The 26,035-nt window shown below is 52.2% G+C and overlaps 9 protein-coding genes across 9 annotated transcripts; 4 read left to right on the top strand and 5 right to left on the bottom strand.

The window, feature by feature from the left end:
- The first annotated feature begins 530 nt into the window (after nt 1-530).
- HD553DRAFT_638 (uncharacterized protein) lies at nt 531-2,791 on the top strand. The gene is made up of 6 exons (XM_046184375.1): nt 531-775; nt 860-866; nt 932-1,073; nt 1,145-1,841; nt 1,916-2,286; nt 2,359-2,791. The coding sequence occupies exons 1-6, from the start codon at nt 679-681 to the stop codon at nt 2,497-2,499; spliced, it is 1,455 nt and encodes a 484-aa protein (XP_046039938.1). The 5' UTR covers nt 531-678; the 3' UTR covers nt 2,500-2,791.
- A 2,005-nt stretch (nt 2,792-4,796) lies between these two features.
- HD553DRAFT_302074 (uncharacterized protein) lies at nt 4,797-8,105 on the bottom strand. The gene is made up of 6 exons (XM_046178689.1): nt 8,045-8,105; nt 7,868-7,920; nt 7,529-7,646; nt 6,904-6,932; nt 6,166-6,296; nt 4,797-4,990 (listed from the first exon to the last, which is right to left on the bottom strand). The coding sequence occupies exons 1-6, from the start codon at nt 8,047-8,049 to the stop codon at nt 4,922-4,924; spliced, it is 405 nt and encodes a 134-aa protein (XP_046039937.1). The 5' UTR covers nt 8,050-8,105; the 3' UTR covers nt 4,797-4,921.
- Nucleotides 8,106-11,220: 3,115 nt separating this feature from the next.
- HD553DRAFT_604 (uncharacterized protein) lies at nt 11,221-12,986 on the top strand. Its single transcript, XM_046184350.1, has 8 exons — nt 11,221-11,374; nt 11,474-11,647; nt 11,723-11,803; nt 11,888-12,028; nt 12,127-12,261; nt 12,322-12,407; nt 12,471-12,674; nt 12,761-12,986. The coding sequence occupies exons 2-8, from the start codon at nt 11,507-11,509 to the stop codon at nt 12,903-12,905; spliced, it is 933 nt and encodes a 310-aa protein (XP_046039936.1). The 5' UTR covers nt 11,221-11,374; nt 11,474-11,506; the 3' UTR covers nt 12,906-12,986.
- A 161-nt stretch (nt 12,987-13,147) lies between these two features.
- On the bottom strand, nt 13,148-14,557 carry HD553DRAFT_302070 (uncharacterized protein). The gene is made up of 5 exons (XM_046178688.1): nt 14,031-14,557; nt 13,691-13,970; nt 13,535-13,621; nt 13,306-13,444; nt 13,148-13,232 (listed from the first exon to the last, which is right to left on the bottom strand). Exons 1-4 carry the CDS (start codon nt 14,414-14,416, stop codon nt 13,382-13,384), a joined length of 816 nt encoding a protein of 271 aa, XP_046039935.1. The 5' UTR covers nt 14,417-14,557; the 3' UTR covers nt 13,148-13,232; nt 13,306-13,381.
- Nucleotides 14,558-16,727: 2,170 nt separating this feature from the next.
- Nucleotides 16,728-17,948, top strand: HD553DRAFT_346811 (uncharacterized protein; the record flags this gene model as incomplete). The annotated part of the gene is made up of 4 exons (XM_046183248.1): nt 16,728-17,144; nt 17,238-17,450; nt 17,536-17,721; nt 17,778-17,948. Exons 1-4 carry the CDS (start codon nt 16,896-16,898, stop codon nt 17,946-17,948), a joined length of 819 nt encoding a protein of 272 aa, XP_046039934.1. The 5' UTR covers nt 16,728-16,895.
- A 314-nt stretch (nt 17,949-18,262) lies between these two features.
- On the bottom strand, nt 18,263-19,751 carry HD553DRAFT_321026 (uncharacterized protein; the record flags this gene model as incomplete). Its single annotated transcript, XM_046181211.1, is given in 6 exon segments — nt 18,263-18,407; nt 18,427-18,707; nt 18,889-18,937; nt 19,001-19,182; nt 19,446-19,575; nt 19,633-19,751. The coding sequence occupies 6 exon segments, from the start codon at nt 19,749-19,751 to the stop codon at nt 18,263-18,265; spliced, it is 906 nt and encodes a 301-aa protein (XP_046039933.1).
- An 817-nt stretch (nt 19,752-20,568) lies between these two features.
- On the top strand, nt 20,569-21,767 carry HD553DRAFT_353502 (uncharacterized protein; the record flags this gene model as incomplete). The annotated part of the gene is made up of 4 exons (XM_046183778.1): nt 20,569-20,678; nt 20,745-20,903; nt 20,985-21,575; nt 21,646-21,767. The coding sequence occupies 4 exons, from the start codon at nt 20,569-20,571 to the stop codon at nt 21,713-21,715; spliced, it is 930 nt and encodes a 309-aa protein (XP_046039932.1). The 3' UTR covers nt 21,716-21,767.
- Nucleotides 21,768-21,919: 152 nt separating this feature from the next.
- On the bottom strand, nt 21,920-22,997 carry HD553DRAFT_346809 (uncharacterized protein; the record flags this gene model as incomplete). The annotated part of the gene is made up of 4 exons (XM_046183247.1): nt 21,920-22,267; nt 22,326-22,576; nt 22,665-22,745; nt 22,828-22,997. 4 exons carry the CDS (start codon nt 22,995-22,997, stop codon nt 21,930-21,932), a joined length of 840 nt encoding a protein of 279 aa, XP_046039931.1. The 3' UTR covers nt 21,920-21,929.
- Nucleotides 22,998-24,495: 1,498 nt separating this feature from the next.
- Nucleotides 24,496-25,506, bottom strand: HD553DRAFT_337980 (uncharacterized protein; the record flags this gene model as incomplete). The annotated part of the gene is made up of 2 exons (XM_046182316.1): nt 24,496-25,263; nt 25,336-25,506. The coding sequence occupies 2 exons, from the start codon at nt 25,504-25,506 to the stop codon at nt 24,496-24,498; spliced, it is 939 nt and encodes a 312-aa protein (XP_046039930.1).
- Nucleotides 25,507-26,035: the final 529 nt, after the last annotated feature.

Below are 26,035 nucleotides of genomic sequence, written 5' to 3'. Positions count from 1 at the left end.
CCCCAGTGACTGCGCAGCGACCTCATTACCGGCGGAAAGGGACAGAGTTTGGACAAGTTCATCCCGGTCGGTGATCTGAACACCTGCGCATGGACGTTGTGCCACGTCTGATACACTAGCTACACTCAAGCGTGTGGGAGAGTTTTCGAAATTGGACGTCTATTTTCGCTATCACAGGTAAAAAGAGTCTACGGTCGACGAGGTCGAACGCGAGACCTGGCCATCTCCAGAAGGTGGAAATCCTTTATCAGGCCATTACTCGGCCTAGAGGGCAGACAAAAAAGCGGGCTCAAGTACAAAAAGTCAACCCTCCCCGGTATTGACTTCCCCGCCAGATATGTTCTCTAGAATGACTTGCATAGAGAAGCTATGAGACCTGGCCAGTTGCATCAGAATGTTTCGTGTGAGGCTCGCTCGACCACTACTCCATCATCCGCCTCTTGTTATATAGCTGGTTTATTGAAATATATAGGCTAGCTTCCGCGCGCGAAAGCCCGGTCTCGTAATAGCTTCATTAGCTTCCGCGCTGTCCCCTCGAGAAGCACCTCCCTGTTGACGTTTGGCAGCCGATTCACCATCTTTTGACAATGACATGCAATCGTTCACTAGGATATGCCAGACGATAAACAAGGTTAGACATTGCTATCGAGATATACAAGTACAACCGAGAGATTCTCGATGTACAACTTTGCCACCTGGCTTACACGGACGTATCATCAAAGCATCGGGTGGAATGAGGATAACCTGTACAGCAACTTAACACGGAGCTCGTCTGGTGTGTGTAACCTCGTCTTGCGTCGGTGTCTCTGTCTTGCAGACTATCTGATGCTACTTCTACTTCTACGCTTCTGGATTATAGCTATACTGTGAGTGAAATTGAGCGGCTGCTTCATGGCCGAGCTCAGAGCTCAACGACCCGTCCCTTTTGCAGCGATTTCGCCATACCGCCGTCTCTAATACTCCAGCTCTCGAAATCGCCTACACCCATATTCTTCACTTCATATTCGCTCGAAGCACTACCTCAACTCAATGGCTCGATCAGCTATATCACCAGCTCGATACCGCTGGCTGGAGTAAGTAACAGCGAAACGGATCGCTCTTGCTATCGAGCTGATGAGCTACCTTCGGATCTCCTTCAAAACAGATCACCCCTTCCCATGCGGCCACTCTCAAATCGATGACACCACACTTCCAGACATATCCATCTCCCAGACGTCCGTTACCCCCCGAGGAAGAGTACCTAGCCGGAGACCTCTTGGTTCCACCACGCGATTACCTGCTCTACTCTCGTCTCCATCTTCCAACTCTCCACCTCAGTGCTCTGGCCAGCACCAAGTTGTCAACGAACTTGCAAGGAAGCCTAGCTTTCATGCACTCTCCTGGAACACTGTTTCGATCAGATGGTGGCAGCAGCGGCGGGAGTGGGTCGGCAGGGAGCGGGGTGGGATCATCATCCAGCTCTACACAGCAACAGAGTGGGCCAACGTTTCCACCGAGCCCGCCAGCGAACCTGCTTCTCTCCTTGCAGCAAGACCATGGACGATGGGCGACCGAGTACACGTATTCAGCCAAGGATGGGATGGTCGGTCTGCGAGGCTTATGGAACTTTGGGTTGACGGAAGAGATGCTCCGACCGACTGCCTTGGACGACTACCCGATCGTGCATAAAGCGGGCCCAGCTTTACCCAGCAGCTTGAATCCGGGGGAATTCGAGGGCAAGACCGATAACGGGAAACGAGGCCCTCTGGTCGACCAGGAAGACAGCTCGGAGAATGGTCTGAGAGGACGGTTCTCGGCAGGTGGGGAGATCTACTTCTCGGTCAAGCAGAGGAGTCTAGGATGTGAGTTTGACTTGGTGAAAGATCAGAATGCATGTTTAGCTGACCATGACGCGGTTCGTCCTGCTATCCCTCAGTGTCGACCGGGCTTCGTTTTACAACAATACCCAACTCGACCGCCAACCCGGCCGCACCCGTATCCCCACCTACAACCCTTACCATCCTCTACAACCCTCTGATGGGTTTCCTCTCTACGTCATATGCCGCACAGGTCACGCCACGCTTAGCACTCGCCAGTCGGTTCGGGGTCAATGTCTACAGCTACGAGAGCGACCTGTCTTTGGGAGGAGAATGGTGGATCGGGAAAGGCAGAGGTAGCTGGATCGGTAGTAACGGGAAGGACAGGGAGGTGGTGCCAGGTGGAGCGGGTGCGGAGCCCACTTTAGCCCCGACGACGGCCGACCAAGATAGAGATGGGGTTTTGCGCGCCAAGGTTTCGGGAACTGGGGTAAGTGGGTGGTGGATGAGGCGATCGGCGATACATCGCTCAGTAGCTGAATCTCCCTCGATTGGACTTTAGACGATCTCGTTGTTATACGAATCCCGGATCCGGCACTGTCTGGTATCAGTCGGGGTGATATCAGATCTTTCATCTCGGCCATCGACGTCAAGTCCAGTACAAGCGATGGGTTTGGAAGTACAGTATTTTGCGGACAGCTAGATCAGAGTAGCATGTATCTGATCGTGTCCGGGGATGTAACTCGGCTAGAAGCAGCTTCTTCGATGCTAGAGACTGGCGACGGTGGCGAGGAGACGCTGGATCATTGAATCGAAATCCTGAGGAACGTCTTTGAGACTACCCTGCGAGTCAGCCCAATGGAGCAGAACTGGATAGATTGATCCGAGAGAACACTCACTTCAAGATCCACGCGTGCTCGCGGTCCTCGGCAGTCGAGTTTACGCAAGCGCAGGCGAGCTCGATACCCACCAACTGATTCGAGTGGAAGCTGGTTTCGGTTGCGATTAGCCCCTAAGCTCAAGACTACGGCTTGACGAGTTATGACGTTATGAAGATCGTACACACCTCGATCAGACTAGCTCCGCAACCCCTGAGTCCGCCACTGATCCACCCACATGTCGACCTCTTCCATAGCTGGATGCAATTTTAAAGCCCTCAGGAGGGCGTCGATGAGCTTCTGCTGGCAGCTGAGGATGCTGTGTTTGAAAGGCGGGTAAGCACGGTCGAGGTAGACAGATTGCGGATGGAATTGATCGTCGACGGGCAGGCAGAGTTTGCGACGCAACCTACCTGTATTGACCTTTCCCAATCTCTCTGACCGCTTGAATAGGGATAATGAGAAGCTTGCTCAGTTGGAAAACAGCCTCTTTCTGATCCTTGGCCTTGTTGGTACGGCTGGCCACCCAGTCATAGTTAAAGGATGCAGTAGACTCGGAAGTGGTGGCAATCAAAGCAGTTCTCGGCTTCACAACTTTACGCTTGTGATCCCGTTTGAAGTCTTTCTTGCGAGCGTACTTTGAACCCATGACACTTGAAAGGATAGGTAGCTGATCAGTACGAGCATGATCGAATGTGTTCTAAGCCGTAGGGATGGGAACTCACAAGAGGCAACGATGTAGTAGCACTTCAAGAATGTTTCAAGCTATTTCGTGGTGGTATCGTGCGAGGAAGCGATATGCATGACGACTTGAAATACTGGTCCGATAAGACGACTTCTCACACTATGACTTCTAACAGCACAATCCCTACTGCAAAACTCGAGGGAATCGTTTGTAAGCGACTACAAGGAGTCAGCCACAAGCTGGTAGAGGAACAGAGACGCCAGGGAAAAGCTGTTGCAGAGGGTCTTGATACGGAAGATGGATATGACCGGTCAAAAGTCCGCATCTAGCTCTGTATACTTACAAGCTGCAAGCTGAATGTTCCGCAGCGCAGTTCGCTACAGCAAACAAACACGGTGTATAGCATCGTCCCATCGAATACATAAGCTTTGCTTTGCGCCGTCACGCCGTAGGCGGGGCGCTGTCGACTTCGTCGACAGGTTGACCTCCTCCTACACAACTGTCTGTTGCGCATCTCACCTCCTTCCGTCTCAAAATTTGTCATGAGTTCCATTTGCCGCGCTCTATCACTTTCCTCTCGTCTGTAGCGTCAAATTCGTCTGTTAGCCACAACCATAAATCTTTCTCGCATCATTACGCCATGAAGGTCTTGTACGAGGGGCGTAGCGGATCTCTGGTCGTCAAGCTTCAATACCATGGTGACTACTTGCACTCCACGTTCGGGGCGATGGATACACACGATGTGTCTTCTGTCCCAAGATCGCTCTGTCGACGCAGAGTTTAAATCCTCCTGTCAGCGTTTAGTCAGCGTTTGTTGTGGCTTTTGTCAATGGGAGAGCACAGATGGATCTCAACGTCTTCGGCCTGCTTTTCCACCGCTTGTTCTTTCAACGTCCGTTGTCCATATCGCTACTATTCTCATGCATTGACGACGATCACGGACCTCTTGCGCCTGCTTTGCATCTGACCTCGAATCGAGGAATTCTATCCGATCCGATTGCTGTAGAGACATACTGTGCACATCAGACCTTTCTGCGCAAGGGCGACTAGGCAGATAGTCGCTCGTAAGATTCCAGGCTTGAATGATGGTCGGATAGTTCGGAGGGGTAAAGGGCACGGCAGCACTTTGTTTCCATCTTGTATGCCTTTATCAGTCAAAGTGCCCCGAACATGCTCTGACGATCGAGTTTGGTTCTCTGCTTCAACGTCAATACGACGCCTCCACTAATTGAGGAGGATTGGTACTTTGGGCTTTCGTACAGTACTTGCTGTACCGCAGCGGCACATGCTTTTTCGGGACCAGAACGTGATCGTCATGAACCATTCATCAAGCCGAAGTGAGATCCGTGCCAGCGTGTACCAACGCTGATGAGCTACCACTCGTCCCGAACGATGCGATCCCCACGTCTGCGCCCTGCCATGCGAAAGAGCCAGAAATTTTCCGGTGGACGTAATTTGTGTATCATCGAATCATGGAAGGAAGGTACAGATAATGACCCTATGTCCGGTTGTGGGACATCAGAGTCTCGAATTGAATTCCATTATGGATATGGTTTTAGGATCTAGGCGTTCTTGACCTTGTTCGAGACTTGCTTGGCGGCCGCGGTCACTGATGAAGCGGCGTCCTCCGCCTGGTGTGATGAAGAATAGTGATGGGCGGGGTGATCGTCGAGTTGTTGGCCAGGTCAGGGATATTATCGGAATATAAAGCACAAGAAGCAGAATCAGTAACCAGTGCGACAAACGGTCGCAGGCGACGAATCTCGAATTGAAGCGACGTCAATTCCATTGCAAAAGCACGTTCTCCGTTCCTGCCGTCTTCTCCGAGGCCGCATATAGACTCTCGCTTGCAAAGCAGGAATCGTTCTCAGTAGCATCCGTCCGGGATCCCTCTCCATCATCCGTATGACCTCCGCCTCAATCGCATTTAGGATACCGATGGCCTTTATTCCTGCTCTTTAACAGCATCACACTTCCCGACGATACGCAATTCGGATAGCCTTCCCTTCGTCTCGAATCAGCCGCCCGTCTTTTCTCGCCGCCTCCCTTTCAACCCGCTTCCTGTTCGAGCCGCCAACTATCGGTTTCCTACCGCCCACCGATATACCTGACTGATGCTTTTATCGCCAATCTCTTGCCTCCTGATGTGCACCCATGTCGATCTCCTCCGGAACCCGCCCCATATTACACCCCTTCGCATGGTCAAGATACGCCGAGCATATCTCGTCGTCACCGCCGCGATCAAGACCAAAGGCCAACACCCCGCCACCTTCATGTCCTCTTCCTCCCGTGACCATCTCCCAGGCACTCGGTCCAACTCGCAAATCCCCGATGCACCAACAGCCAGCTCGATCGGCTCGGCACTCTCTTGCCCATCCAGACAACATCTCCTGGGTCTTATCGACCGACCCGACCGGCTTGCGCCTATCCCAACACCATGACCAACTTCGCTCTACGGCCTTCGGCCAGACCTCGTGGTCCACCAGTACCGTTCCCACGCGAGGCCACCCGGATTGATGAATATCCTCAGACCCTGCGGGCCATCTCCTTCGATCATATCAACTGGGCTCGGTCGGCTTGCCCAGAACGTTCTGACCAGCTCAGCCACCGCCGCCGGTTGAACCATACCGGTCGACCAAGACCACGTCCGACCTGAACCGGACCACCCCAGCTCTCACTCCAAACCACGTCCGCTCGGACACTAATCAACCAAACCAGACCATCCCGACCAACTCAGACCACGCCGCCCCGAACCCGAACCACCCTAACCAAAACCAAACCCAGAGTATAAACGACGCCGACTCACCTTGGCAGCGATCCCCTTGGCCTGCTCCCTGCCCCCAAACTTCCAATACTGAGCCCATCGTCCGCATTGTATCAACTGGGCCGTGGCGTTGGTGGCGTGACAGGCGAAGAGGAGGTAGTTTCGGGGGATGACTGTTGGGTGTGGTAATCCGTCGGGTGTAAGTAGGTATTTGAGATTTGGAGGCGGGTGATGACGAATGATAGGTAGATGGGTTGTCCGGAGGATGATGCCGGGGACGGTGTGGTGATATTAGGTCGATTGAAAGGATGTTGGTGAAGCCGGCGGTTGAGAAGGCGTAAGAGTGGTATAGAGGAGGTGTAGCCGGACAAGGCAGAGCGTCGTAGGCAGGACAATAGCCCGAAAAGTCGTCGTCGCCGCCAAGAAGCACGACCCGCACCCGAGAATCGGTTCAGGATGTAGTACCGAAGAGGATCCGATCGATCGTACCGTCAGAGTTGTTCCGAGGGGATGAGCCGTGGTCGTCACAGGTTCCCCAATTGCGTAGCGTGTTTCGTTGAGCAGTACGTGATGACGTCAAAGTCCGCGGTTCAGAGGTGAAAGTCAACAGTCGACCAGCAAGCCGGGAGGAGAGTGAGAAGGGGGGAGCAGAGAAGAACGAATAGAATAGATCAGCATCGATACACATATCTCCCCTAACCCGCAGAGTAAAAAGAACCCGAAGCCGAGGTCGGATCGGGGCTGAGAAGAACTTAGACGTGAACGTTGACGTGGACGTACCTCTCCAAGCGAACCTCATGAAGATCAACCTGTTCCGCGTGCGTGCAGGCGAGGATTGACGAGTACACCGGGCCCGGGTTGTGAATTGGGTGATATGACAGGCCGTAGAGACGAAGGTGGTAGAGGTCGTCGGTCGACCCAGACAGATGGATGATCATCAAGCCCGTTCATAGTCGGTCGAGACGGTGCAGTGCAGTGCAGCGCGGGATTGAGGGTCAGGGTAGTTTCAAGGTGGTGGTCCGCATTCAGCCGGATCACGGCGCCAGATAATGTGGACGTCGGTCGAGGTGGAGGTAGAATGGCGATGATGGTCCGGTTCAGGGTCCAGGGTCCAGGGTCCAGGGTCCAGAGTCCGATCAAGCGTGGAGCAGCCGGTCGGTGCATCCGATTGTTCGATCGCGAGAGACGGTTGAAGAGTGCAGAAGAGAGAGCAAGGTCGGTCGGAAAAGGAGATCCAGGTAGGATCAAGTTGGTAAGTAGGTAGAGGGTAACAAGAAGAACGACAAGGTAAACAGTTAACCAAGGTCCACTACGATCACCACGACAACCACCGCGACCACCATCCTCCCCCAACTCCCTCCTCCCCCTCTCCAGCACAATCCTCTTCTCCTTTCGGAACACTCACGAATACCCAGCCATAGTAGGACTCATCACCCCCGAGATCATCTCCGGATCTTTCCTGATATCGCTTATGGCGGCGATGGGGAGACCCCAGTTGGCCACTGGGCCCCAGAAGTTGGTGCCTACGATTGCAGTGTGATGTGACGGTGCCGGTTGAGATGAGAGGGAGGATGACGATGACGATAGGGGGATGATGAGGATGACGAGAGAAAAAGATAATGCGGAGGATGAGGAAGGAGGAAAGCAAAGCAAAGCAAAGCAGAGCAGAGCGATCAGCCTGCGTTCGGGTATGACTCCGCCAACGACGACGAGTCAAAGAGAGCGAGGACGAGGGGGCACTTACTGAAAAAGTATTCCCTAGCCGCAGGGCTCTTGGCCCAGTTGAAGAACGTAGATCTATGGCGTCGAGAAGAGAATAAACAGGATGGGGAGTAGGAAGAGGAGAAGTGGTGTTTAGCTCTTGATAGTCCGGAGTCGGATAACCGGACGCGGCAGGGGTTTGTGATGGCGGGATACTCACGCCATCTTGTAGTGTTACTAGAAATTATGATTAGGAGGGTGGCTAGTGTAAAGAGTGTGTAGTATTCGGGAGAGGAGGTGGACGATATCCGATAGATAGTCCCATAACCCTCACTACAAGACGGATATGAGCGGAAACCACGGGACCGTCCAACGGACATCGCGAGTTGGCAACACGCGTAAAACAATCTCATGTCCGCGTCATCAACCACGCTCTCCTTTCGGGCGGTTTCACCTAGACATTAATTCGGTTTAACACCCGAGGAGTTTCAAGAGAGCCGAGAAGCATCAGAGGGGGGTGGCAAAAGTGGATTTTGGAGGGGGGAAGTCGGGTGAAGGTCGAGAATTTGAGATTGATAGACTTTGAATTTGGATTGACGAGGTAGGAAACTGTGGGGTTCGATCAGTCGCTCGACGAGGGGATTGATGAGAGATCGAGAGAAGGCTGTGTGAATTTGATGAGAAGAAGGGAGCGAGCTTTCAGGTGGATCGACTCCCCCTTCCATATGATGATGGCACGCGCGCGCGTGATCGGATGCCCCCTCCATCCCCAATCTCGCGTCATCAACGACCTCGAATCAGACCTCGCTCCCACAACAACGCCCTACCCCTATCTCTACACCTACCCCAAAAGACATCCAGACTCACCATCTTGAACGTCAAACTGAGCGTATTACTGTTCCCGGTAAGTAGACCTCTTTTTTTCCTTCTGCTCGCGGCGAATCTCGTTGGGTGGTCGGGTGCGGCTGTGCTCGCACCCCTCTTTCCTCGACCTGATCGACTTGAGGGGGGTCCGTTATCAACATACACTGATCTGGACTTCATTGTGTCTCCTCTTCTAGGTATTGCAACTACTACCCGACTCGCCCATCCTGAAATCTGGAAGTTGAAGTGCGCAGGATCGAAACGGGGAGTTTAAAGGATGGACGCGATCATCCACGATAGGACGGACGTGGACGTCGACATGGAGCAGCAGCAAGGACACGAGCGAGCGGGAGCAGGATTACAGTTGCAGGTGAGTACGAATACGAGGTGAACCTCGCCTTCCTCTCTACCTCCGTTTTCTTCTCGTTTTGCTTTGAGCTACGCCGGGTGTCGGTCTGGCTTTTTGACGGCATGGGTCCGCCTCGGCTGCAACGATGACTGTTATATCCGTTCATGAACTGAAAGCTGATCCTTCCCGATCCTTGCCTTTACGCCTCTTTCATCTTCTGCTTGCCACCACGTCGCCTGGATCACCTACGCATACCTACACGCATATAATAGCCGACGGGCTTTCATCCTACTTTCGATCCCAACCAGAACTCCGATGATCTTTCCGACAGCCCCTCCCATGTACATCAACTCGGACACGACCATGGATATCACCGCAAATACAAGCTCAACTTGACCAACCTCGATCCCGAAATCCCCGATTGCATTCCCGGTCCCGATTCCCAGTTCCATCCGTATTCCGGAAGACTCCCATCGAGGTCATCCTCGATCTCGCCTCAAGCCTCAATCTCAAACTCAAACTCGGCATTGGGTTTGAGCTTGAGTCCGGAAGTACAACGTCCTTGCCCTTCGCCTTGTCATTGCCACCATCGCCAGCATCGTCAATCTTTGCGATCCGACGGATCTTCTTCCCCGGTCGAGAACGAGAATGATTATGGCTACAAGTACGACTACGACGGCTCGGATGCGGTTCAGAAGAGAGGTATGGACGGGGGTATCAAGGTAAGTCATTGTCTCGATCTGCAGGCTCCTTTAGGATGCACGCATGTTGATGCGGCTTTGTTTGGTATGGTCTTCGCTACCCGGGTACTCTGTATTGTTCTCAACGCATGGCACTTCGGTACGGTACGACTGGACAGATGAACAAGGGAGATGATGAGGAAGATGAGCTTGCGGGTTTGAGGTCGGCGAGGAAGAGAAAGGCTCGGATGGTGATCAGCGATGAAGAGGAAGAGGGGAACAATGTGAGTACTTCGCCTCGCTTGGTCTGTGCAGTACCATATCGTAGTAAAGCGAAGCGTCCGATCAATTCCGACCCGGTATCGTGATCTGCTTGCTTACTACCTATCTCTTCCTATCTTATCTCCCTGCTTGCCACCATCTCCACTCACGTCGATATCACCAGGGCATCTTCCAGAGATCCCTCAAACCCGCTAATTGTCAAATTCAACCGGGGCCTTCCAAGAAGAAGAAGATCGACCTGTCGTATTTCATGCCGCCTCAGGATCTGGATTCAGCGCGAGCAGACGAGGAGAAGAAAGGATCGGATGTACGTAAAGGAATTCGAGGTCGATGTTGGGGATCGTCGCGGTTGTGAAGCTTAGACTGTCTTGAGTTTGAACAGTATGGATCGATGCAGGGTGCTGGGTCGGTACAGGTGAGTAAAGCATCTGTTCATTTGTGAGTGACCCGTCAGTTGTCGTGTACTGATCATACCCCTTCTTTTTTTGTCTTCGTCTTCGTCTTCGTCTCGAAATGACTTGCACTCCCGCCTCACCTCGTATCGTATCAATCGGCAACACGTTGCCTCACGCCATATCGTTCTTGCGGCGATCGTGGCCGTAGCCATTCGTACTCAACGTCAAGATGAATAGGGGATTCGGAGGCGGATATGGATACGGACGAGAGGTTGGGCATGATCCGGACCGAGCTGAGAATCACGGGGGGAGTCGAATGGGATGTTGGGATGGCCAAGACGTGAGTGGTTTGGTCTTCCTGATTATCGTCTCTTTACGGCCGGGTCCACTGACCTAAGTGTCCGTTTTCGTCTGTTTAATGGAATATGCTGCTCTGAGCAGATGAACAACGGGGTCAGGCAGGATCGCTTAGGCGGAGGAGAGGGATCTAGGGAGAACAAGCAGGCGAGTCCCTTATCTTTCGTGTCATCTCGTCCCCGTAGTATACCTCGGACTGATCTGATTTGATCGTATCGCCTTATTATCGCCTTATGGTCTGGCGTTTTTTTCTGTTTCTTGCTCCGACGTTCAGCCTTTCGACGTCCATCATCATCCGTTCGCCCCGGATTTTCTCAAGGCCGACAAGGACCGTCGAGGTGCGGGTACGGGCGGGAATCTAATTCGACATGGCCGTAAAGACGGTGGAAATGGACATAATGAACAGGCGAGTACCTGCTCATATACCCTGCAATTAACAACCAGGCTGAAACTGACTCTCCCGTTACTACGATATGTGTCGCTCGCTCTGTATTTGACCTGCGCGATCGGGACAGGCGGCGGGAATCAGAACCAGCGAGAATCAATACGGACCGGGAGGCGACGAGTGCGGAGACTTTCCACCGAAGATCAAGCTCGGGAAAAGGGCTAAGCGAACAGCGAAGGTGAGCGAGACAGACTCTATACTTGAGCACCTGTCCTCTGGGTGATTTGTCTCTTTCGTAGTTGACTGATCTCACCTCCTCGCAATTCCCATATCTCAGCTGAAGGCAGCCGAGGCTCAACATGTCGTGGAAATGGATCAAGAGCGTAGCGGGTCGCAGAGCACGAAACGAAAGGATAGTATGGCGACGACTGCCAACGCTCACGGGAGTGCAAGTGGAAGCGGAAGGACGAGCTTGAGGGAAGGAGACGATGACAAGTGTCAGAATTTGGGGGTCAGTCTCCCCCAGTCGTAGTCATAGTCCGACGAGGATGCACTCAGCTTACACGTTGCCCGCGATACTGAACAGTCCCAGTCGAGCGCCAAGATTCACCGGTGGAGTAAAGCAGGATCGGATTCGGAGATGATGGACGCAGGGTCTTCCATCCATGTAAGTCTCTCGCTATCGAAAGATTTCACGGCTAGATGATTCTCAGCTGCTGACTCTGCGATATCAATGTGATATTTGCTGTAGGAATGGGACCCAGACGGTCTCGAAGAGGAGGTCATGAACAGTGAAGAAGCTCCTGCGGCGCCGGGTCTTACCCTCTTCTCGCCTGACGATTTTGCCGAGATGATCAATGCGGCCAAGAGGAAGAAACGTGATGGAAAGGCGGTGAGCGATGGTTGTCACAAACACGCAATTCCAGCGGGCGATCCAGGCGCTGATTCTCTGGTTGAATCGTACCGTGTTTCTAACTGGATCGACCATAGAAGAAGGGGAAGGCAATGGATGAAGTTGCAGTTGGAAAAGCTGAAACACGAGATGACCTTCTTACTGAAAATGCATCGAGGAAGGGCAAGGAGAAGAATTTCACGCAAGGCAAAGATCTGCAAGCGAAGCCAAACGTACGTCACGACGGCAATTGACTCCAGACCGTTGAGAGTTTAGATCATTCCCGACGACAGTCAGAGTCACACCTCGCATCGCAGAAGGCTCGCCAGCGAAATCGAGGGATCTTTCGGAGAGCTCTTGGCTTGAGAGCTACGTTTCAGTATGTGAAAATGACCGGGATTCTGTTTCGTACCTTTCCAGATCTGATCGTCTCGTCGACTAGGATGTGCGACAAATTGCCTCAGGCGGTAGGCAATATCAATCGCCTGACTTTGGAGGGGGTACGACCCATCAAAGCTCGCCTCGACCTCAATACCGTCTATATCGAGAAGGTCGACAAGGTCATGAGGGAGTTCAAGAGTGCTCAGCTGCGAGCCTCCGTCGAAAAGGAGGAATCCCATGAGGCGCAGCTCGAGAGGACTTACGGGTAAGTTCAGAATCTTGCGGAAGAGCTCCAGCCTCGCCAGATTGCTGAGATGACCGTCCCGCCTTCGAACAAACGTGACTTCGCAGTATGTTGAGTCGCGTGCCCGTCGACTTGGCCTATATCTGGGTGATGCTCCACAACAAGAGCACTGCCGGGTCGAGCGAGGGCGAAATGACTAAAGAACAACAAAGCGTTTTGCACGAGTTGATGGAAGCTTTAGCTGCTTTGTAGTTTGCACTTGCTGCAATGGAGTGGACCGAACGTCTTGTTTCGTCTTGAGCTTGCATAAGATCGCTATGTCAGTATTTCGTGTTGTTCATAGTTTGCTAGTCGGATAGCCACGCATTGATGAAGCGGGGATCGGCCGCAGCCGATTTCGCGCGGGGACACATTCCGGTCTCCCGTCTCGACTTTGTTCGAGGCTCATGAACCTCATTCGTTCCGCATCCTCGAAGACCTCCCCATAACTCACATCATTACCTCCATCTCACCTCTATCGACTCGATTGCACGCTATCTCATTCCGAACGGGCATCGAGCGCTTTCCAGAGGCATTTGTGTAAGTGCGGAATTGTCTTGATGACAGTATTGCCGGCTGCCAGTTTTACTGATCGCACCATCCTTTCGCATAGCTATCGTCAGGCTTTCGACACCCTCTTAAGACAACTGACTAGAAGATCGAATACAGTTCGGAGAGCGGGACGTGAACTATTCTTGAATTGTTTGAACCACGAGGAAGGGTTCGAATCGTGAGGAAAGATGAAAGACAAGGTCAGTCGATATTTGATGGCTCGATATTTGATGCCATCAAGTGGAACGAAAACGAATTTGCGCTGATTCGTATAACCCCCCTTGTTGTAGGCTGATGATATCGGATCTGCCAAGGGAGAGGAAGAAGCATCTATGACTGAAGTCAAAGTCGAGGAACGATCGGAGCATGGAAGATCGGTGAGTATCGCCATCATGATTCTGCAGCATCACAGCAAATGTCTGATTCTATGATGGGTGCATCTGTAGCCGCTTGACGTCTACGCTCGCAACAACTCTCAGGAACATCAGGTCGACGAAATCGAAAACGATGAGATCGATGAGAACGGGGAAGTTGACGAACTCGAAGACGATCAGAACGAGATCGACGAACTTGAACACGATCAGAACGAGAGCGACGAACTCGAGGATGATCAGAAGGAGAGCGGAGCGGGGAACGAGGGACGCAAGAATAAGAGGAGGTCGAAGATTGCTAGGAGGAAGGTCGCCGCCGAGAAGGCCCGCAAGCTGGAGAAGAGAGCTAGGCAAGGTGAGGTCAGGTCGTGTGGGGGAGCAGATCTCGACAGCAGCTTACGCCTAACCCAAGTAGCACTGAAAAGGGCGAAAGCGACGAAGAAGAATAAGCCATTTCACATGGCTTCTGCCAGGGGGAGGGAGTGGAATCGACGACAGTTCTGGTCCTGCCTGGGGATGGAATCGCTCGACAACCTCGATATTGGCAACCTCGATATCGGCCCAATCCTTCATCTCAACACGAAAACCTTGCAGCCCATTCAAGCTTACATCAAATCTCACCCAGCCTATTCGGCGACGATCAAACCCTGCATGTCCAAGTTGGGTAACGATCCGACCCTCTTTGAACGAGTACACATCGACCTGGTTTACGCTCTCTGCATGTCTGAACACACTGTTTCCACCGCCGATGATCACCAGAGTATCATCGACGAGCACACTGTTTCCATCACCGACGAACATCAAAGCATCATCGATGAGCTGTCCATCTTGTTGAACGATCTCTGATGTACTCTACCATTACGAGATTGCCCTTCCGACGTAGCTAGTAACACATGCGACGCAGAACATGTACTTTGGCTACTCCGATTTTGATTTCCGAACACTACAAACAAACAATGAACGTCCGATCTTGCAGTGATCGAAGGTCGGCCGGTCGGTCGAATCGAAAAGACAACGGAATCCGACCAAAACCGCAGATCTGCTCAGTCGGACAGCATGCGCTTCCAGACGAAACAATATCTGAGCGATTGAGTTCGGGATGTTCGCATCGGTCGTATGTGTTGGACATGATTGGGGAATCTTCGGTCTTATCGTGTGAGCGTCCTACCAGCCGGTTTCAAGATCGTGTCCAACATCTAATGTTTTTCTCGCCAATTTGCGTCTCTTTGAAAGTTGTTGAGAGCCACAATGCTAACCCCCTGAGCATACCCCATCATATAGGCTTGAGCAGGTCGCCCACAAAAGAGCACGGTGATCGAACGGGCCGTGTATCGATATGACAAGTGGTTACAGTGATCGACTCATAGTAAAAACAAATGATCACTTCGACTCGTCGACGCGGGAAAAAAAATATGCGCGCAGGCTGTGACTCGACCCGACGACCTTATCAAGTCGAGGTTCGACGTCAGGCCAAAAATGCCTGCTTCAGGGAGCAAAAAATCGAATAACTCGCTTTTGAACAGCCGTAGAGGCAATCAGGCGAGCCACAAAAAGCAGAACATATCGTAACACTGCTCCCCCCTCTATCTCGCTACCCATCAGCCTCAGCTGGAGCAGGAAACCAAGAGTAGCTTTCAGCGACGATCGGAAACGGGCGCGCTCCGTAACAACCTACACTATGGAAAGCTTATTGTTGGGGTTGCCGCTAAGCTGTACAAGACCTTGGCCCCGCGCGCCACCTCTAGCCTATGTCGTTGCGGCGCCCTCCACTTGACGACATGAAGTAATCCAGGTCCGTACCCTTCATAGTCGTTCTCCGATTCTCTATGGGTCTACCATCACGCCTCTTAGGACGTCATGACATGTCTTCACAATCCACACGTATACGATCTCAGCTGTTTCGGAATAGTCACTGTAGTACTGCAATGAGCTCTCTCTTTTATATTTCGTGACGCCACGGCGAGCGATCCGATAGAGAGATAGATCGTCTGGGAGGAAGTCAGACTACTTCAAGCCATAAGCAGCAGATGAGACCGAGGGTTAGCTTTACAGTCACGTCCGTCCTCGGACCTTGCTATAGATCGATTCGGCGATCCAGATTCGGGACTTGTCGCCAAATTGTGTTTCGCTGTAGCATCGGATCTCTTGCTTAACCGTATCAGCTTCAAGTTCGTTCTGGTCAACTATAGTCCCTCATAATGCTTAGAACGGCCGAGGCTTGTTAAAGCGTATCAGCTGCTCGAGCGTAAGGATTGTCGAACGCACGGGTGACCGGTCCATAGAAAGCTAGACGTTTGGTCCGTGCCGTCATCATGTGGACGAGCCTCCTTTCGTCCTAGGAAAGAACATATACAACCGTATGATCGATCCAGAAGTCCCTGATTATCAGTTTCCGTACGAGCTGGGGCATGCATCTGGCCACTACTCGAGTATATCCTGAATCTACTGCTACCTCGTCACGGACAAGCTAGACTGCGACGGAAGGCTGATTCTCGGATGGTAGCGAGCAAACTTAGGGGTTATCCGAATTAGTTATCCAGTACTAGAATCCGACTGCTTTTCTTTGTGCATATCAGAGGTCTCGATTTGTCTCGCTACCTTCGAGATGTAACTAGTGCTTAGGTCGTATAGACGATCCGGCGCGACAAAAAGGCAATCGATTCGCCGAGTCGAACGCGGGACCCCTAGCTTTCGTGACAACCTGCCCAAAATGCACACCATGTTTTGGCTGGGGCTCGAGCGAAGAAGGCTCAAAAAGGCAGCCTACAGGCATCACAGCGACCTGCTGACCAGCTCACGTTGTAGAGCATGACAAAAAGTAGGACTTATTCCTACTCCCCTCCTTCCCTGAACAATCCCTACGCTGCAAGCAGTCTTTCAATGGGGTATAACAGGGCGATTCCCTCACTCGACGACTCGAGCTTGGATGTTGGTTACGCGAAAGCCACAAATATACCTAGTGTGAGCCGTCCGGCCTCCCCTACGCCTCGGCGATCGTGCGACTTCCGCGCGGGGAAGGGGGTGGAGAGACCTTGTCAGACTCTAACCCCCATTCGGTAAAGTCGCCATCGATCCCATCCCATCAAGGACACACCTTCATAACCCTACCTATTGCTCAGCCGTACAACCGTTAGAATTCCCTCTGCTCACACTTCATTCATCCGAGTAGAGATCAGAACACGACGAGAGCGATCAAACTCCTTTCAGACCCAATCACCTCGATACCGAAACCCATACCGACATCGCAAAACGAGGGTCCTTTATCCTTCATCACCTCAAGATGGAGCACGAGGATCTCGGGCTCAAGGTCAACAACGGGGAGGTCGAGGTCAAGATCGAACACGGGGGTCTTGAGGTCAAGGTTGAGAACGGGGAAGCCGAGGTCAATGTCGAGAGTATGGAGGTCGAGGTCAAGGTCGAGGACGGGGGGTTCGACGTCGAGATCGAGAACGAGGAGATTCAGGCTAAGATCGAGGACGGGGAGACGGATGAGGAAGATGTGCAGTTCGAGACGGAAGCCACGGGCTCGGTGAGTCAACAGATACGGGCATGCTGTCTGCATTCATCGAGGTATGACTAGTCGAACTGATTGACCCGTGCTCGCTCTCGAATCCCACATCAGAACAAGAAGAAGTGGAGAAATAAATCGAAGATCCATGTCGAGAAAAGGGAGAGACGTCAGGAAGGGTTGAAAAAGGCTGTGGCGAAACAGAAGATCAAGGCGAAGCGAACGGAGATCAAGGCGAAGCGAACGGAGATCAAGGCGACCAAGCCTAAGATTGAGCCTCCAGCTCCCATACCCGGTCGATTATCGAAGTCCCAGGCAGCTAAACAGGTACGTCCGCACCCGGACGGAACGCACGCCTAGCAAATCGCTAACAAAGTGAGTGTTCCGTCTACGCGCGAACCTCGCTGTACAGCTGTCATCGCTTGCCCGAGACCTTGGTCTCTCAACCAAGGATGTCAACACGAACCTCCCAAGGGAGGGAGCGTTTGCCATTCATCAAGTGTGCGGAGGAGGGAGTCTCTTGGATGCAATCAGTTCGGAGGAGGATAAGAGCAAACTTGACGCCGTGATGCTCGAGTGGGAAACGCAAAATCGACAGGTAAGCTCAGGCTCATCGGAGTGGCATGCCTGGTATGATACTAACACCGTCGACAGCGAGAACTTCTGGATAGGGTCGGGATCGAGCTAGCATGTGCGTGGCTGTTGAAGCAGTACCGGACCGCTGGAAGCATCGTCGACACCCCCGATCTCCAGAGTGACGAGCTCGCGTCCATGCGTCACAGGCTGGAGCTCGCTCTGCAAAGCCTATCGGCAGACGGGAAATAGCGTCAGATCGTCGGGAATCTGAGAGCCACAAGAGACCCTTGGTCTCTGCAGGAATCGGTCCGATCAAACAATCGATATAGATATGTATGAGCGGAGCCGCCTGATCGGTTTTACATGCTACGTCCTTTACATGCTACGTCCAACGTCACCCACTCGAAATCAGCGAGCTTTTCGAGAGCACCTCAATTCTTCTTCTGCATCGGTTTCTCTATCTAGACTGCTGTAATCGATGCGACAATTCGATAGACTGCTGTGATCGATGCGACACTTAGCTGTATGCGCTGTTGTACCATTCGGGTTGCATCTACATCAGCTTAATCGGTAGAGTTGGAATGACCGGGACGATCGCTGTCAAGGAGAGACATAAATCCCTGACTCTCCTCAAGTTTGACCGTTGTCTGACAACTTGCAATATGCGCTACTGATCTACTGATGAGATTATCTTTGTAAGCGTGGTAGCTGATACACATGTACGTACTCAAAGTTCAGGGTAGCTGGCATTGAGTCCTCTTTGATTCGACTTTCTGCTTTCGCCTCCGCCTTCATCCCTCGTGAGCGACGTCTGCTTTCAGTAATCGCGATGTGCCCGGAAGTGCGACAGGTGCATGCGCATGCTAATCCAGGAAGTGAACGGGACCACGAGACTTGTTCCGACTGAGTTTGTGGGATGTAAGGCTCGACACGACCGTCCGGGAGGCTGTGTTCGATGTTCATTCGTTTGGCGAGTTCCGCCCCTCGTCGGTGCCAGAATATATTTGCCTGCATTCCCACGACGTATCCCTGGAACTATGCTGTATTAGCTTCCCATCGTTGTCGTAGATTCTTCCTCAGATAACTCACGTCTTGGGAACCTCTCTCGGGACCCATCCTCAGAGCTAGTCTTCAGCATTAAATCTCGATTCGCCCATTCAGACATCCCGTTGAGTAACTTCTAACAGACCCTGCACAGGAAGGACGAATGAGTATATCCGACCGGGCTAGTCCGGGACCTGCCAATGCAAAGGGGCGATCGTCAGCGCCTTCTTCCCGTACTCATCGTATCTCTAACCTACGTGTCAGTCTTGCTTAAATCCAACACGCTATCGTTCATCGTAATCCCAACTCCGATCTCGGATTCGTCATTGGACCTCGCTCCTCTTGCATTCTGCTCCTCTGGGCTTGCGTCTCGGTTACGTTCCAAGTGGACATATACAGTAGGATACTGCGGGATATCTAATTCACTTCCACAACATGACTTGGGACCGTAGGTACACGTTGATGAATTTCGAATTCAGCAGCTAAACCCACTTGACTTGGTCACCGACATCCGCTTGATCGAACGGCGGTATCGATTCTCTTCCCGCTAGACGGATCCGCCGGTTGTAGGGGGCGCTGTGACTCCAGACAACTGTCAGCTCAAATGTGTATAATGGCGATCATGAACGGGACTTCACGTTCTGTGTTCATCCTCATTGTTACTATCAGCTCATGATTCGGTTCTCAATCGGTCTCACGTACCGGCTCAAGAGTCGGTTCTCGATTGGCTTTTCTTTCGATGGGTTCGCCTCCTTTCGACACCGCGGGATCGCTTTCCGATCGTTTCATCTCCACGTAAAACGATGCTGCCTCGACAGATCCACGAGCAGACCTACGTCTCGATGCCAGCTATCGCCGTTGTTGATGCAATCCCTTGAAAGCTTCTCACTTGTGATCAGAACGCTTCTTTCGCTTGAGGTCCGTCAGTCCGCGGATCACCGGCGCAGATTCGTCGTTGCCATCACTCACTACGTGTACCATTTCGAAAACGATCGTCTTGATGTACATCGGCCAATTGTTTGTCAAATGTTCTACCTAATTGGCGAGCCTAGATATCCTATGGTAGGTCAATTAGAACGATTTCCTCCTTGTCTGTAGGCCTATCCGACACTAGCCCTGATCTCGTCTAGCGATGTCCCACTCTGGGAGGAATTGCATGACATTTTCAGACGACATGTTTCAGATCCTGTAGCTTGCGGCGCGACCACTAAAAGGTGATGCAAATCAGATTGCCGCCCAGTGGCGTTGAGGTTATCGCGCAGCCCACCTTCAAGTGTTAGCTCCTGCTCCGTTCATGCACATACTTTCGAATTGAAAGACTCATATACCAATAGTTCCTGATAAGTGGTGCTGGCGAAGATTCCGATCTAAGGGGTAAAGGACATTCTGTTCGATCCTTTCTCCACCGGAATGATGATGATGATGGATGATGGATGGTGACCATGGCGGTTCGGGGAGCATGACGTAAGCGGGTGACGTAAGCTCGGAAGCGCGATGAGCCTCGGCGATCGGGCTGCAGTGGAATGTTCAGATTGGAGAATCGTCAAACATCCTTTGACCCCTATCCTCTCTACCTATCTTACCACTCGACGTAGACATCAAGACCACTGTCAGCGCTGCTACCGACCTACACTACGTGACATCAGCTCATTTGGCCAGACGAGATGCGGCCCATTGACGTAATTTAGTCCTCATCTGGTCCTCATTTTGAAAATCACTTACGGTATGAGGTCTAAATGAGGTCCAGATGCTCATCTAGTCCGCATCTAGTCAGCTGATTTGAGCTCTTGTCACGTAGTGCGACCTACGGTCTTTTCGCCGGGATATGGGATCTTGTCGTCTTGTCAAATCCGGAACGTTCTCGCCTAGCAGAGAGAGGGAAAGGAGGTACGCGGAACATCGAAACCGCGAGCATGAGTTGGAGAGGGCTCGAGCGTGAGTGTCGATGACCTTTGATGGGCATGCGCAGCTTGAGCTTACCGATCGTGTTACGGTACACAGTCATAGGCTAGGAATCTTTGAGGCGAATACTTACGTGATACAGGCCGGCGGTCATCGCGATGACGGAGACGAAGATCTTGGAGGTGATGCAGAGAATGATGATAGTGAAGACGAAGCGGAGGACAGCGGAGATGACTACGAATTGATCGACGGCGAATCGTAAGTCCCGGTATGAGTTTAATGGAAGCGCTCAGTCAGGCTAAATCAAGTATGTACTCTTTGCGACGCCTCGGGATATAGCAACGGTGAAAACATCTTCGACGATCACGATACAAAGACCGAAGACTTCTACGATCTCGGGTCGTTCGAATACAACTACGCCCTCGATCAACTGCTATGGCCTGGAGACGACAGTACGCTCGAGCGTCTGGCAGAGCTTTTCAAGATCCCTTCTTTCCGATTCCGTCAGATCATCAGTCAAGAGGGGCTCTTTGGCTTGATCAACTGTCATCAGGATCTCACGACTTGCATCCTTTACTCGTTGAAGCAAGGACGCGGTCAACAGTTCTCTAAACTCGAGACTATTGTCGACTACTATACCAGTCGATGCTGGGCGGAGCAGGCGGGCGATAGTGAAGAGGATGGAAGGACGGAGATCATGGAGCAGGACGAAGATGAAGGAGAATGCTTGGATATTGAGGAGGACGAAGACGAGGGGGAGGATCATGGCGAGGATCTCTGCGCCGATAGGATCTGGGAAATGTTCGACGTCATCGATCCGGAGCTGGCCTGCGCCTGGGTGCTCTACAATGATACCCTCGTCAACGGTCAGTGTGGATGGCACGTCCAGCTGGAAGACGGCGAGACGGTCTACGAGCCGTTTGAGCTAGAGTGAGTCTATGGATCGAGACCAGAGCCTGTTGATGGAGCGTCCGGGCTTATGTTCGCTGTGTCGATCTAGTATTGAGTACCTGCCCGACTTCGCTCAGGGGTTCGCTCGGAGGCTCGAAACCGCTCTTCAGCAGCTCTGAGCGATCTGATCGAGAATCTATTCGATCTTGTCGTACGCGATCGGCGATAGGGACGCAGGTCAACAATGAACGGTCATCTTGCACGATCATATGGATAGATAGAACACATCTCTTGACGAGTGATAACGATTGAATAGTTGATTCTTTTGGAATCGATCTTGTACAACTTCGATCACATTTCGCTCTATAAGATGTCCATGCCGGCTCCAGAACATCATTCGTAGGCTAGCTTATCGAGCGCGGCGATCAACCGCTGCTCAATCTCATATGGCAACGAAGCATCTTCCTTCATCTCCCAAGCCAAGACCCAGGCACAAGCCAGCTCTAGCCCAACCCTTTCAACCGTACCCTCACCCCCTTGTTGGTTCTCCCACCCAATCATCAAGACGTCCAACTGATCGAGACCAGGGTGTTCTGGGATACGAGATGGTGCGTAGGCGTAGATCTTTGGAGAGAGCAGAAGGGGATCGAGCTGGGCCATAGGTATACTGAAGATCTTAGATAGATGCTGCAGCGCCGTCCTCGCGGCTCGACGGGGGAGTCGAATGGGATCTACAGTAGTCGAGTTATTAGCTCTCATCAGTATCGGTTGCATGGCCTTTGTACGTACCAGGCAGAACTCTGTCCGTATTGCCATTCTGCTGCTTCTTGGCGTCTACGTTCTCATGAGTGATGAGGTTGTCGATATGCATCGGGTTGGATGATACCCGATCCTTATGCGCTTCTCCCCTGATCCTCCTCGCCCTCCTTGCGCTCTGTATGATCTGTCGGTTGCTTTTGGCTATATTCGAGAATCGCTTCGCGTTCTTGCTTTTCCTTTTCTTCTTTAGTTTGAGATGATCGGTCGCCTTCGCCCTCCTGCTGTTACCATAGACACGACGTTCAGAGTCAGTTTCGTCAACAGAACTGCAAAGCAGATTGATCGATAGGTAAGGGCGGTTAAGCTCACTCGTTCTTTGTGTTGCACCTCAGCTCGCCTTCTTTCGGTCCATCGTTTCCGGATCCTCCAGAGTAGATCTCTGGTACGTGTCTTTGAGCAGAGCGAAATTGAATCGTGCAGCATCAGCCTGAACGCCTTTCGTGAGCGGAGTCGTGGCGGTGGTGAAACGTACTGAACAAGCACAACCGATCCCTCTTCTGATCCGCTTCTATACTCCTCCGAATCCTCGTCAGGCGTGTCACCTTTGACGTGTTGCTTGTGGAGGTTTCCATCTCTGAGGTATCTATCGGACCCCACGCTGTCCGGATCCGCCGATTGGAGATCGGTTCGTCCGCTCCACATCTCTCTGGGCTTGTCGAGTTGAGGGAAAGGCGCCAAAGGATGGTCTTACGTTGTTCGATAGCTGGACAATGCGGGATTCGCAAGTACGATCTACACCTCCTTTGGCTGCCTCTTCGACTTGCTGTAACTGGGGGAAGGAAGACGATGACGAATCTGATAACAATGACCAAATCCAAGATCATTAGATGATCGTCCGCCGTCACGAACCACGTCGATCGGGATGATCTCGGTCGCGAAGGTATGAGTTGTCGAACCTCAATCTGGATCATTGCAACAGGCTTTCCTGAGGTGACGGTACTTACCGTCTGTATCGTCCAAGTTTTTGGGTTTAGACAAGTCGAGATAAGGTATTTCGAGGAGGTACGTTGTAAAAGGACCCCACGAGGGTTTTGATGGAATGATGTTATGGTGTTACGATCGTTGTGATGATGACGATTGATGCCTCGGATTGCGGTCAGAGTGGAATGTGGAGGGGGGAGGGTGGCGTGCGCGCGGAAGATAGGGGTTACAGTAGTATGGAGAGATTTGTAGGGAGTTAGACGATGGGCAACGGTCGCGGGTCGGTACACGGTTCGATGGTAGTGGTTGTCTGATGAGAGGAAAAAAGAACCGACTGAAGGTGCGATCGTGCGACTCGAACCAAGGACCACACGCGTTCGAGACATCCGCATCGAATTGGCACTCCACCTTTTGGCTGGACTGCGATTCAAAAAGAGAGATATCTCTAGAATGGCTGGTTTTAAAGGTACAAAAAGGCTGGTCCAATTGACTCTTATCCTTTCCCCTCCTCCTCCTTGAACCCACAACCACCTCGATGATTGTGGATAAGTTATCATAAGAGAGTAGCTTTCGGAGTGTAGCAGCTTTACCACTACACCATTACTCACGGGTTGTTGATATGCACAATCACCGAACCATGACTAGCGTTAAACGCGCGAAACAGGCCCATCACGTAATCGCGCCCTTCTCCTTCTTCCTTCAAAGGCGACATCGTCGTGCTTACCTGCCATACCAGCCTCTTGAAGGCTTTCCGTAACAGCTTCAAGAGATCGCAAGACCTTACGAGGGATGTGCTGGCGGCTCAACTGCACAGTAGCAGTCAGATATACTATGTGACGATTCAAGGCTGGCTATCACCATCGCCTGACTATCGGATCTGACTGTACAACTATACCCATGCAGCATGCGAAAGCGAACAAGTCGAGTCTAGCCATACGGATCAGCAGAATCGATGATGTAGCGGGACGTTCAACGCGGTCATCATTCGAGTCGACGCCGACGGTCAAGTCGCCTTACAGTCCCTACAGTATCAGCGAAAAGTTTCTGTAGCCATTCGTGCTTCCGCACATGATCTCGCTTCGTTCAGGATTGCCTCATCTCGATCGAACGCTCTCTCAAACCAAACCACAGCTGTCTCGCACGACACCAACATCTTCCGTCTGACACTGTCGTTCCTTATGAGATGTTTGCCAGGCTATATAAGATCGTACATATTCCCTCATCGTCCGTGAGCCTGAGGAGCAGGATACGTTGGCCAAGCCGGGAACGCTGGGAACGCTGGGAACGGCGGGAACGAAGGAAATGCAGGGAACGCTGGGAAAGGAGGAAACGGCGGGAATCCGGTGCCTTGTCCTGTCCCAGCTACATGGCTAGACGAGGCTAGTGGTCCAGCCGTCTGACCCGTAGAGGTCCTCATGACGATTTTGGGCGGCGCCAATTTGGTCGCATGAGCTTTGTGAGGTCCAGGCGGAAAGATCGTGACGTGGCAAGGAGCGGGAACGGCAGCTGTCCTTCGACTCTGGATGTCAAGCTCTTCCGCCAAGAGAGGTGGCATGGAAGTGAAGGCGGGCTTGGGTGCGCCAGCAGGAGGGGAAGATTTCGAGATCCCGCTTCGCCACGTATGGATCGAACGGTCGCTACCGGTAGGCGCCAGACTGGGTCGAGGAGCGTGTGTCTTGGTGGGAGCTTTGGACCCCGACCCTTGAGAGGAAGCTTTGGGAGAAGACGATGTCTTGCTCGTAGCACTTCGTACAGGTGAAACATCCGGCGCTTGAACCTTAGCGGACGTATGCCCACTATCGGACCCGCCCCCCAGTGAGTAGGTGTACGGCAATCCGGCATTCCTTCGATCGCTCATTCGGTTGAACGCTTCGTGCTCTTTGCCACCCCTGGGCCCATTATAAGTCGCTTGGAATGCATGCTCGGCACGCGAACCAGGGCCTTCGGGGATCCGAGCACTTTGCTTGACCAGGACATGATGTCCGTTCTATACAGAAGCGCACAAGCAAAGAGTTTAGTCAATATATAATTCGTTCACTTCCGGCAGATTATTACTTACAGCTCCGCTTCTAGATTTCTCTAGCTCGTACGTATGAGTGTGTCCGGACATGCCCTTTGATGTCGATCGTGGGAGAGGAGGAGGAGGGGGTGCGCTACGAGGAGGAGCGGGTTGACGAAGTTGCTTTCCGCCGGTGAACCAGTTGCCGAGAGTTTGCAACGGAGTTACCATATTGGACTATCAAGCTGTGTTTCTCGACAGCAAAACATAGACTACAGGTCGAGGGGAACGGGTATGCCTTTATATCCCAATTCAGACAGCTAGCTTTCACCTGACAGAAGCCCTTTGTCAGCTCATCGATGGCCTTCCTTTGTGCTCTCGCGCGGCTCTGGGCTCATCACCGCTTCTCTGCGTAGCGGGAAAGCCAGGAGAAGGTCTGAGAATTATGTGATCCTGGTAGGCGCTCATACAACGACCGGTTTAACCCGAAATCAAGCTGAAACGCGATCAGACTGTAGAGTCTTTAAACAAGCGCGTCCTTGGTATTTCGCAATCGTGAGAAAACTGATAGCTCTGAAAACTACATCATATTCAGAAAGGCTTGTTATCACTTGAGGCAGTCCGCGGCACTCTTTGACCAGTGACACACGTATCGATGCATCGAGACTTGAGAACGAACGGATCTGGTCTGAGGTCAATGGAGCTCGGTGAGTACAGTAGGGTTGGTGTTGATCATGATCACTGGTGCGTTCATTAGATT

The sequence above is a fragment of the Filobasidium floriforme genome (assembly GCF_021052385.1).
Source record: "Filobasidium floriforme strain CBS 6241 chromosome Unknown HD553scaffold_1, whole genome shotgun sequence".
Classification (NCBI taxonomy): domain Eukaryota; kingdom Fungi; phylum Basidiomycota; class Tremellomycetes; order Filobasidiales; family Filobasidiaceae; genus Filobasidium; species Filobasidium floriforme.
The sequence above is the reverse complement of the archived record's forward strand: the minus strand, read 5'-3'. Positions and strand labels throughout refer to the sequence as shown.

What these genes read in the sequence shown, in the direction of transcription:
- HD553DRAFT_638 (XM_046184375.1), top strand. Translation starts at nt 679, where the DNA reads ATGTACAACTTTGCCACCTGGCTTACACGGACGTATCATCAAAGCATC. An exon ending in GCTCGATACCGCTGGCTGGA is followed by an intron (nt 1,074 to 1,144) that starts GTAAGTAACAGC and finishes CCTTCAAAACAG; the next exon opens with ATCACCCCTTCCCATGCGGC. An exon ending in CAAGCAGAGGAGTCTAGGAT is followed by an intron (nt 1,842 to 1,915) that starts GTGAGTTTGACT and finishes GCTATCCCTCAG; the next exon opens with TGTCGACCGGGCTTCGTTTT.
- HD553DRAFT_302074 (XM_046178689.1), bottom strand. An exon ending in CCTACTATGGCTGGGTATTC is followed by an intron (nt 6,933 to 7,528) that starts GTGAGTGTTCCG and finishes CACGCGGAACAG; the next exon opens with GTTGATCTTCATGAGGTTCG. An exon ending in CCAAGGGGATCGCTGCCAAG is followed by an intron (nt 4,991 to 6,165) that starts GTGAGTCGGCGT and finishes TCATCACACCAG; the next exon opens with GCGGAGGACGCCGCTTCATC.
- HD553DRAFT_604 (XM_046184350.1), top strand. Translation starts at nt 11,507, where the DNA reads ATGGATCAAGAGCGTAGCGGGTCGCAGAGCACGAAACGAAAGGATAGT. An exon ending in ACAAGTGTCAGAATTTGGGG is followed by an intron (nt 11,648 to 11,722) that starts GTCAGTCTCCCC and finishes GATACTGAACAG; the next exon opens with TCCCAGTCGAGCGCCAAGAT. An exon ending in CAGCTCGAGAGGACTTACGG is followed by an intron (nt 12,675 to 12,760) that starts GTAAGTTCAGAA and finishes GTGACTTCGCAG; the next exon opens with TATGTTGAGTCGCGTGCCCG.
- HD553DRAFT_302070 (XM_046178688.1), bottom strand. Translation starts at nt 14,416, where the DNA reads ATGTTCGTCGGTGATGGAAACAGTGTGCTCGTCGATGATACTCTGGTG. An exon ending in CGCTTTCGCCCTTTTCAGTG is followed by an intron (nt 13,971 to 14,030) that starts CTACTTGGGTTA and finishes ACCTGACCTCAC; the next exon opens with CTTGCCTAGCTCTCTTCTCC. An exon ending in CGAGCGTAGACGTCAAGCGG is followed by an intron (nt 13,622 to 13,690) that starts CTACAGATGCAC and finishes GGCGATACTCAC; the next exon opens with CGATCTTCCATGCTCCGATC.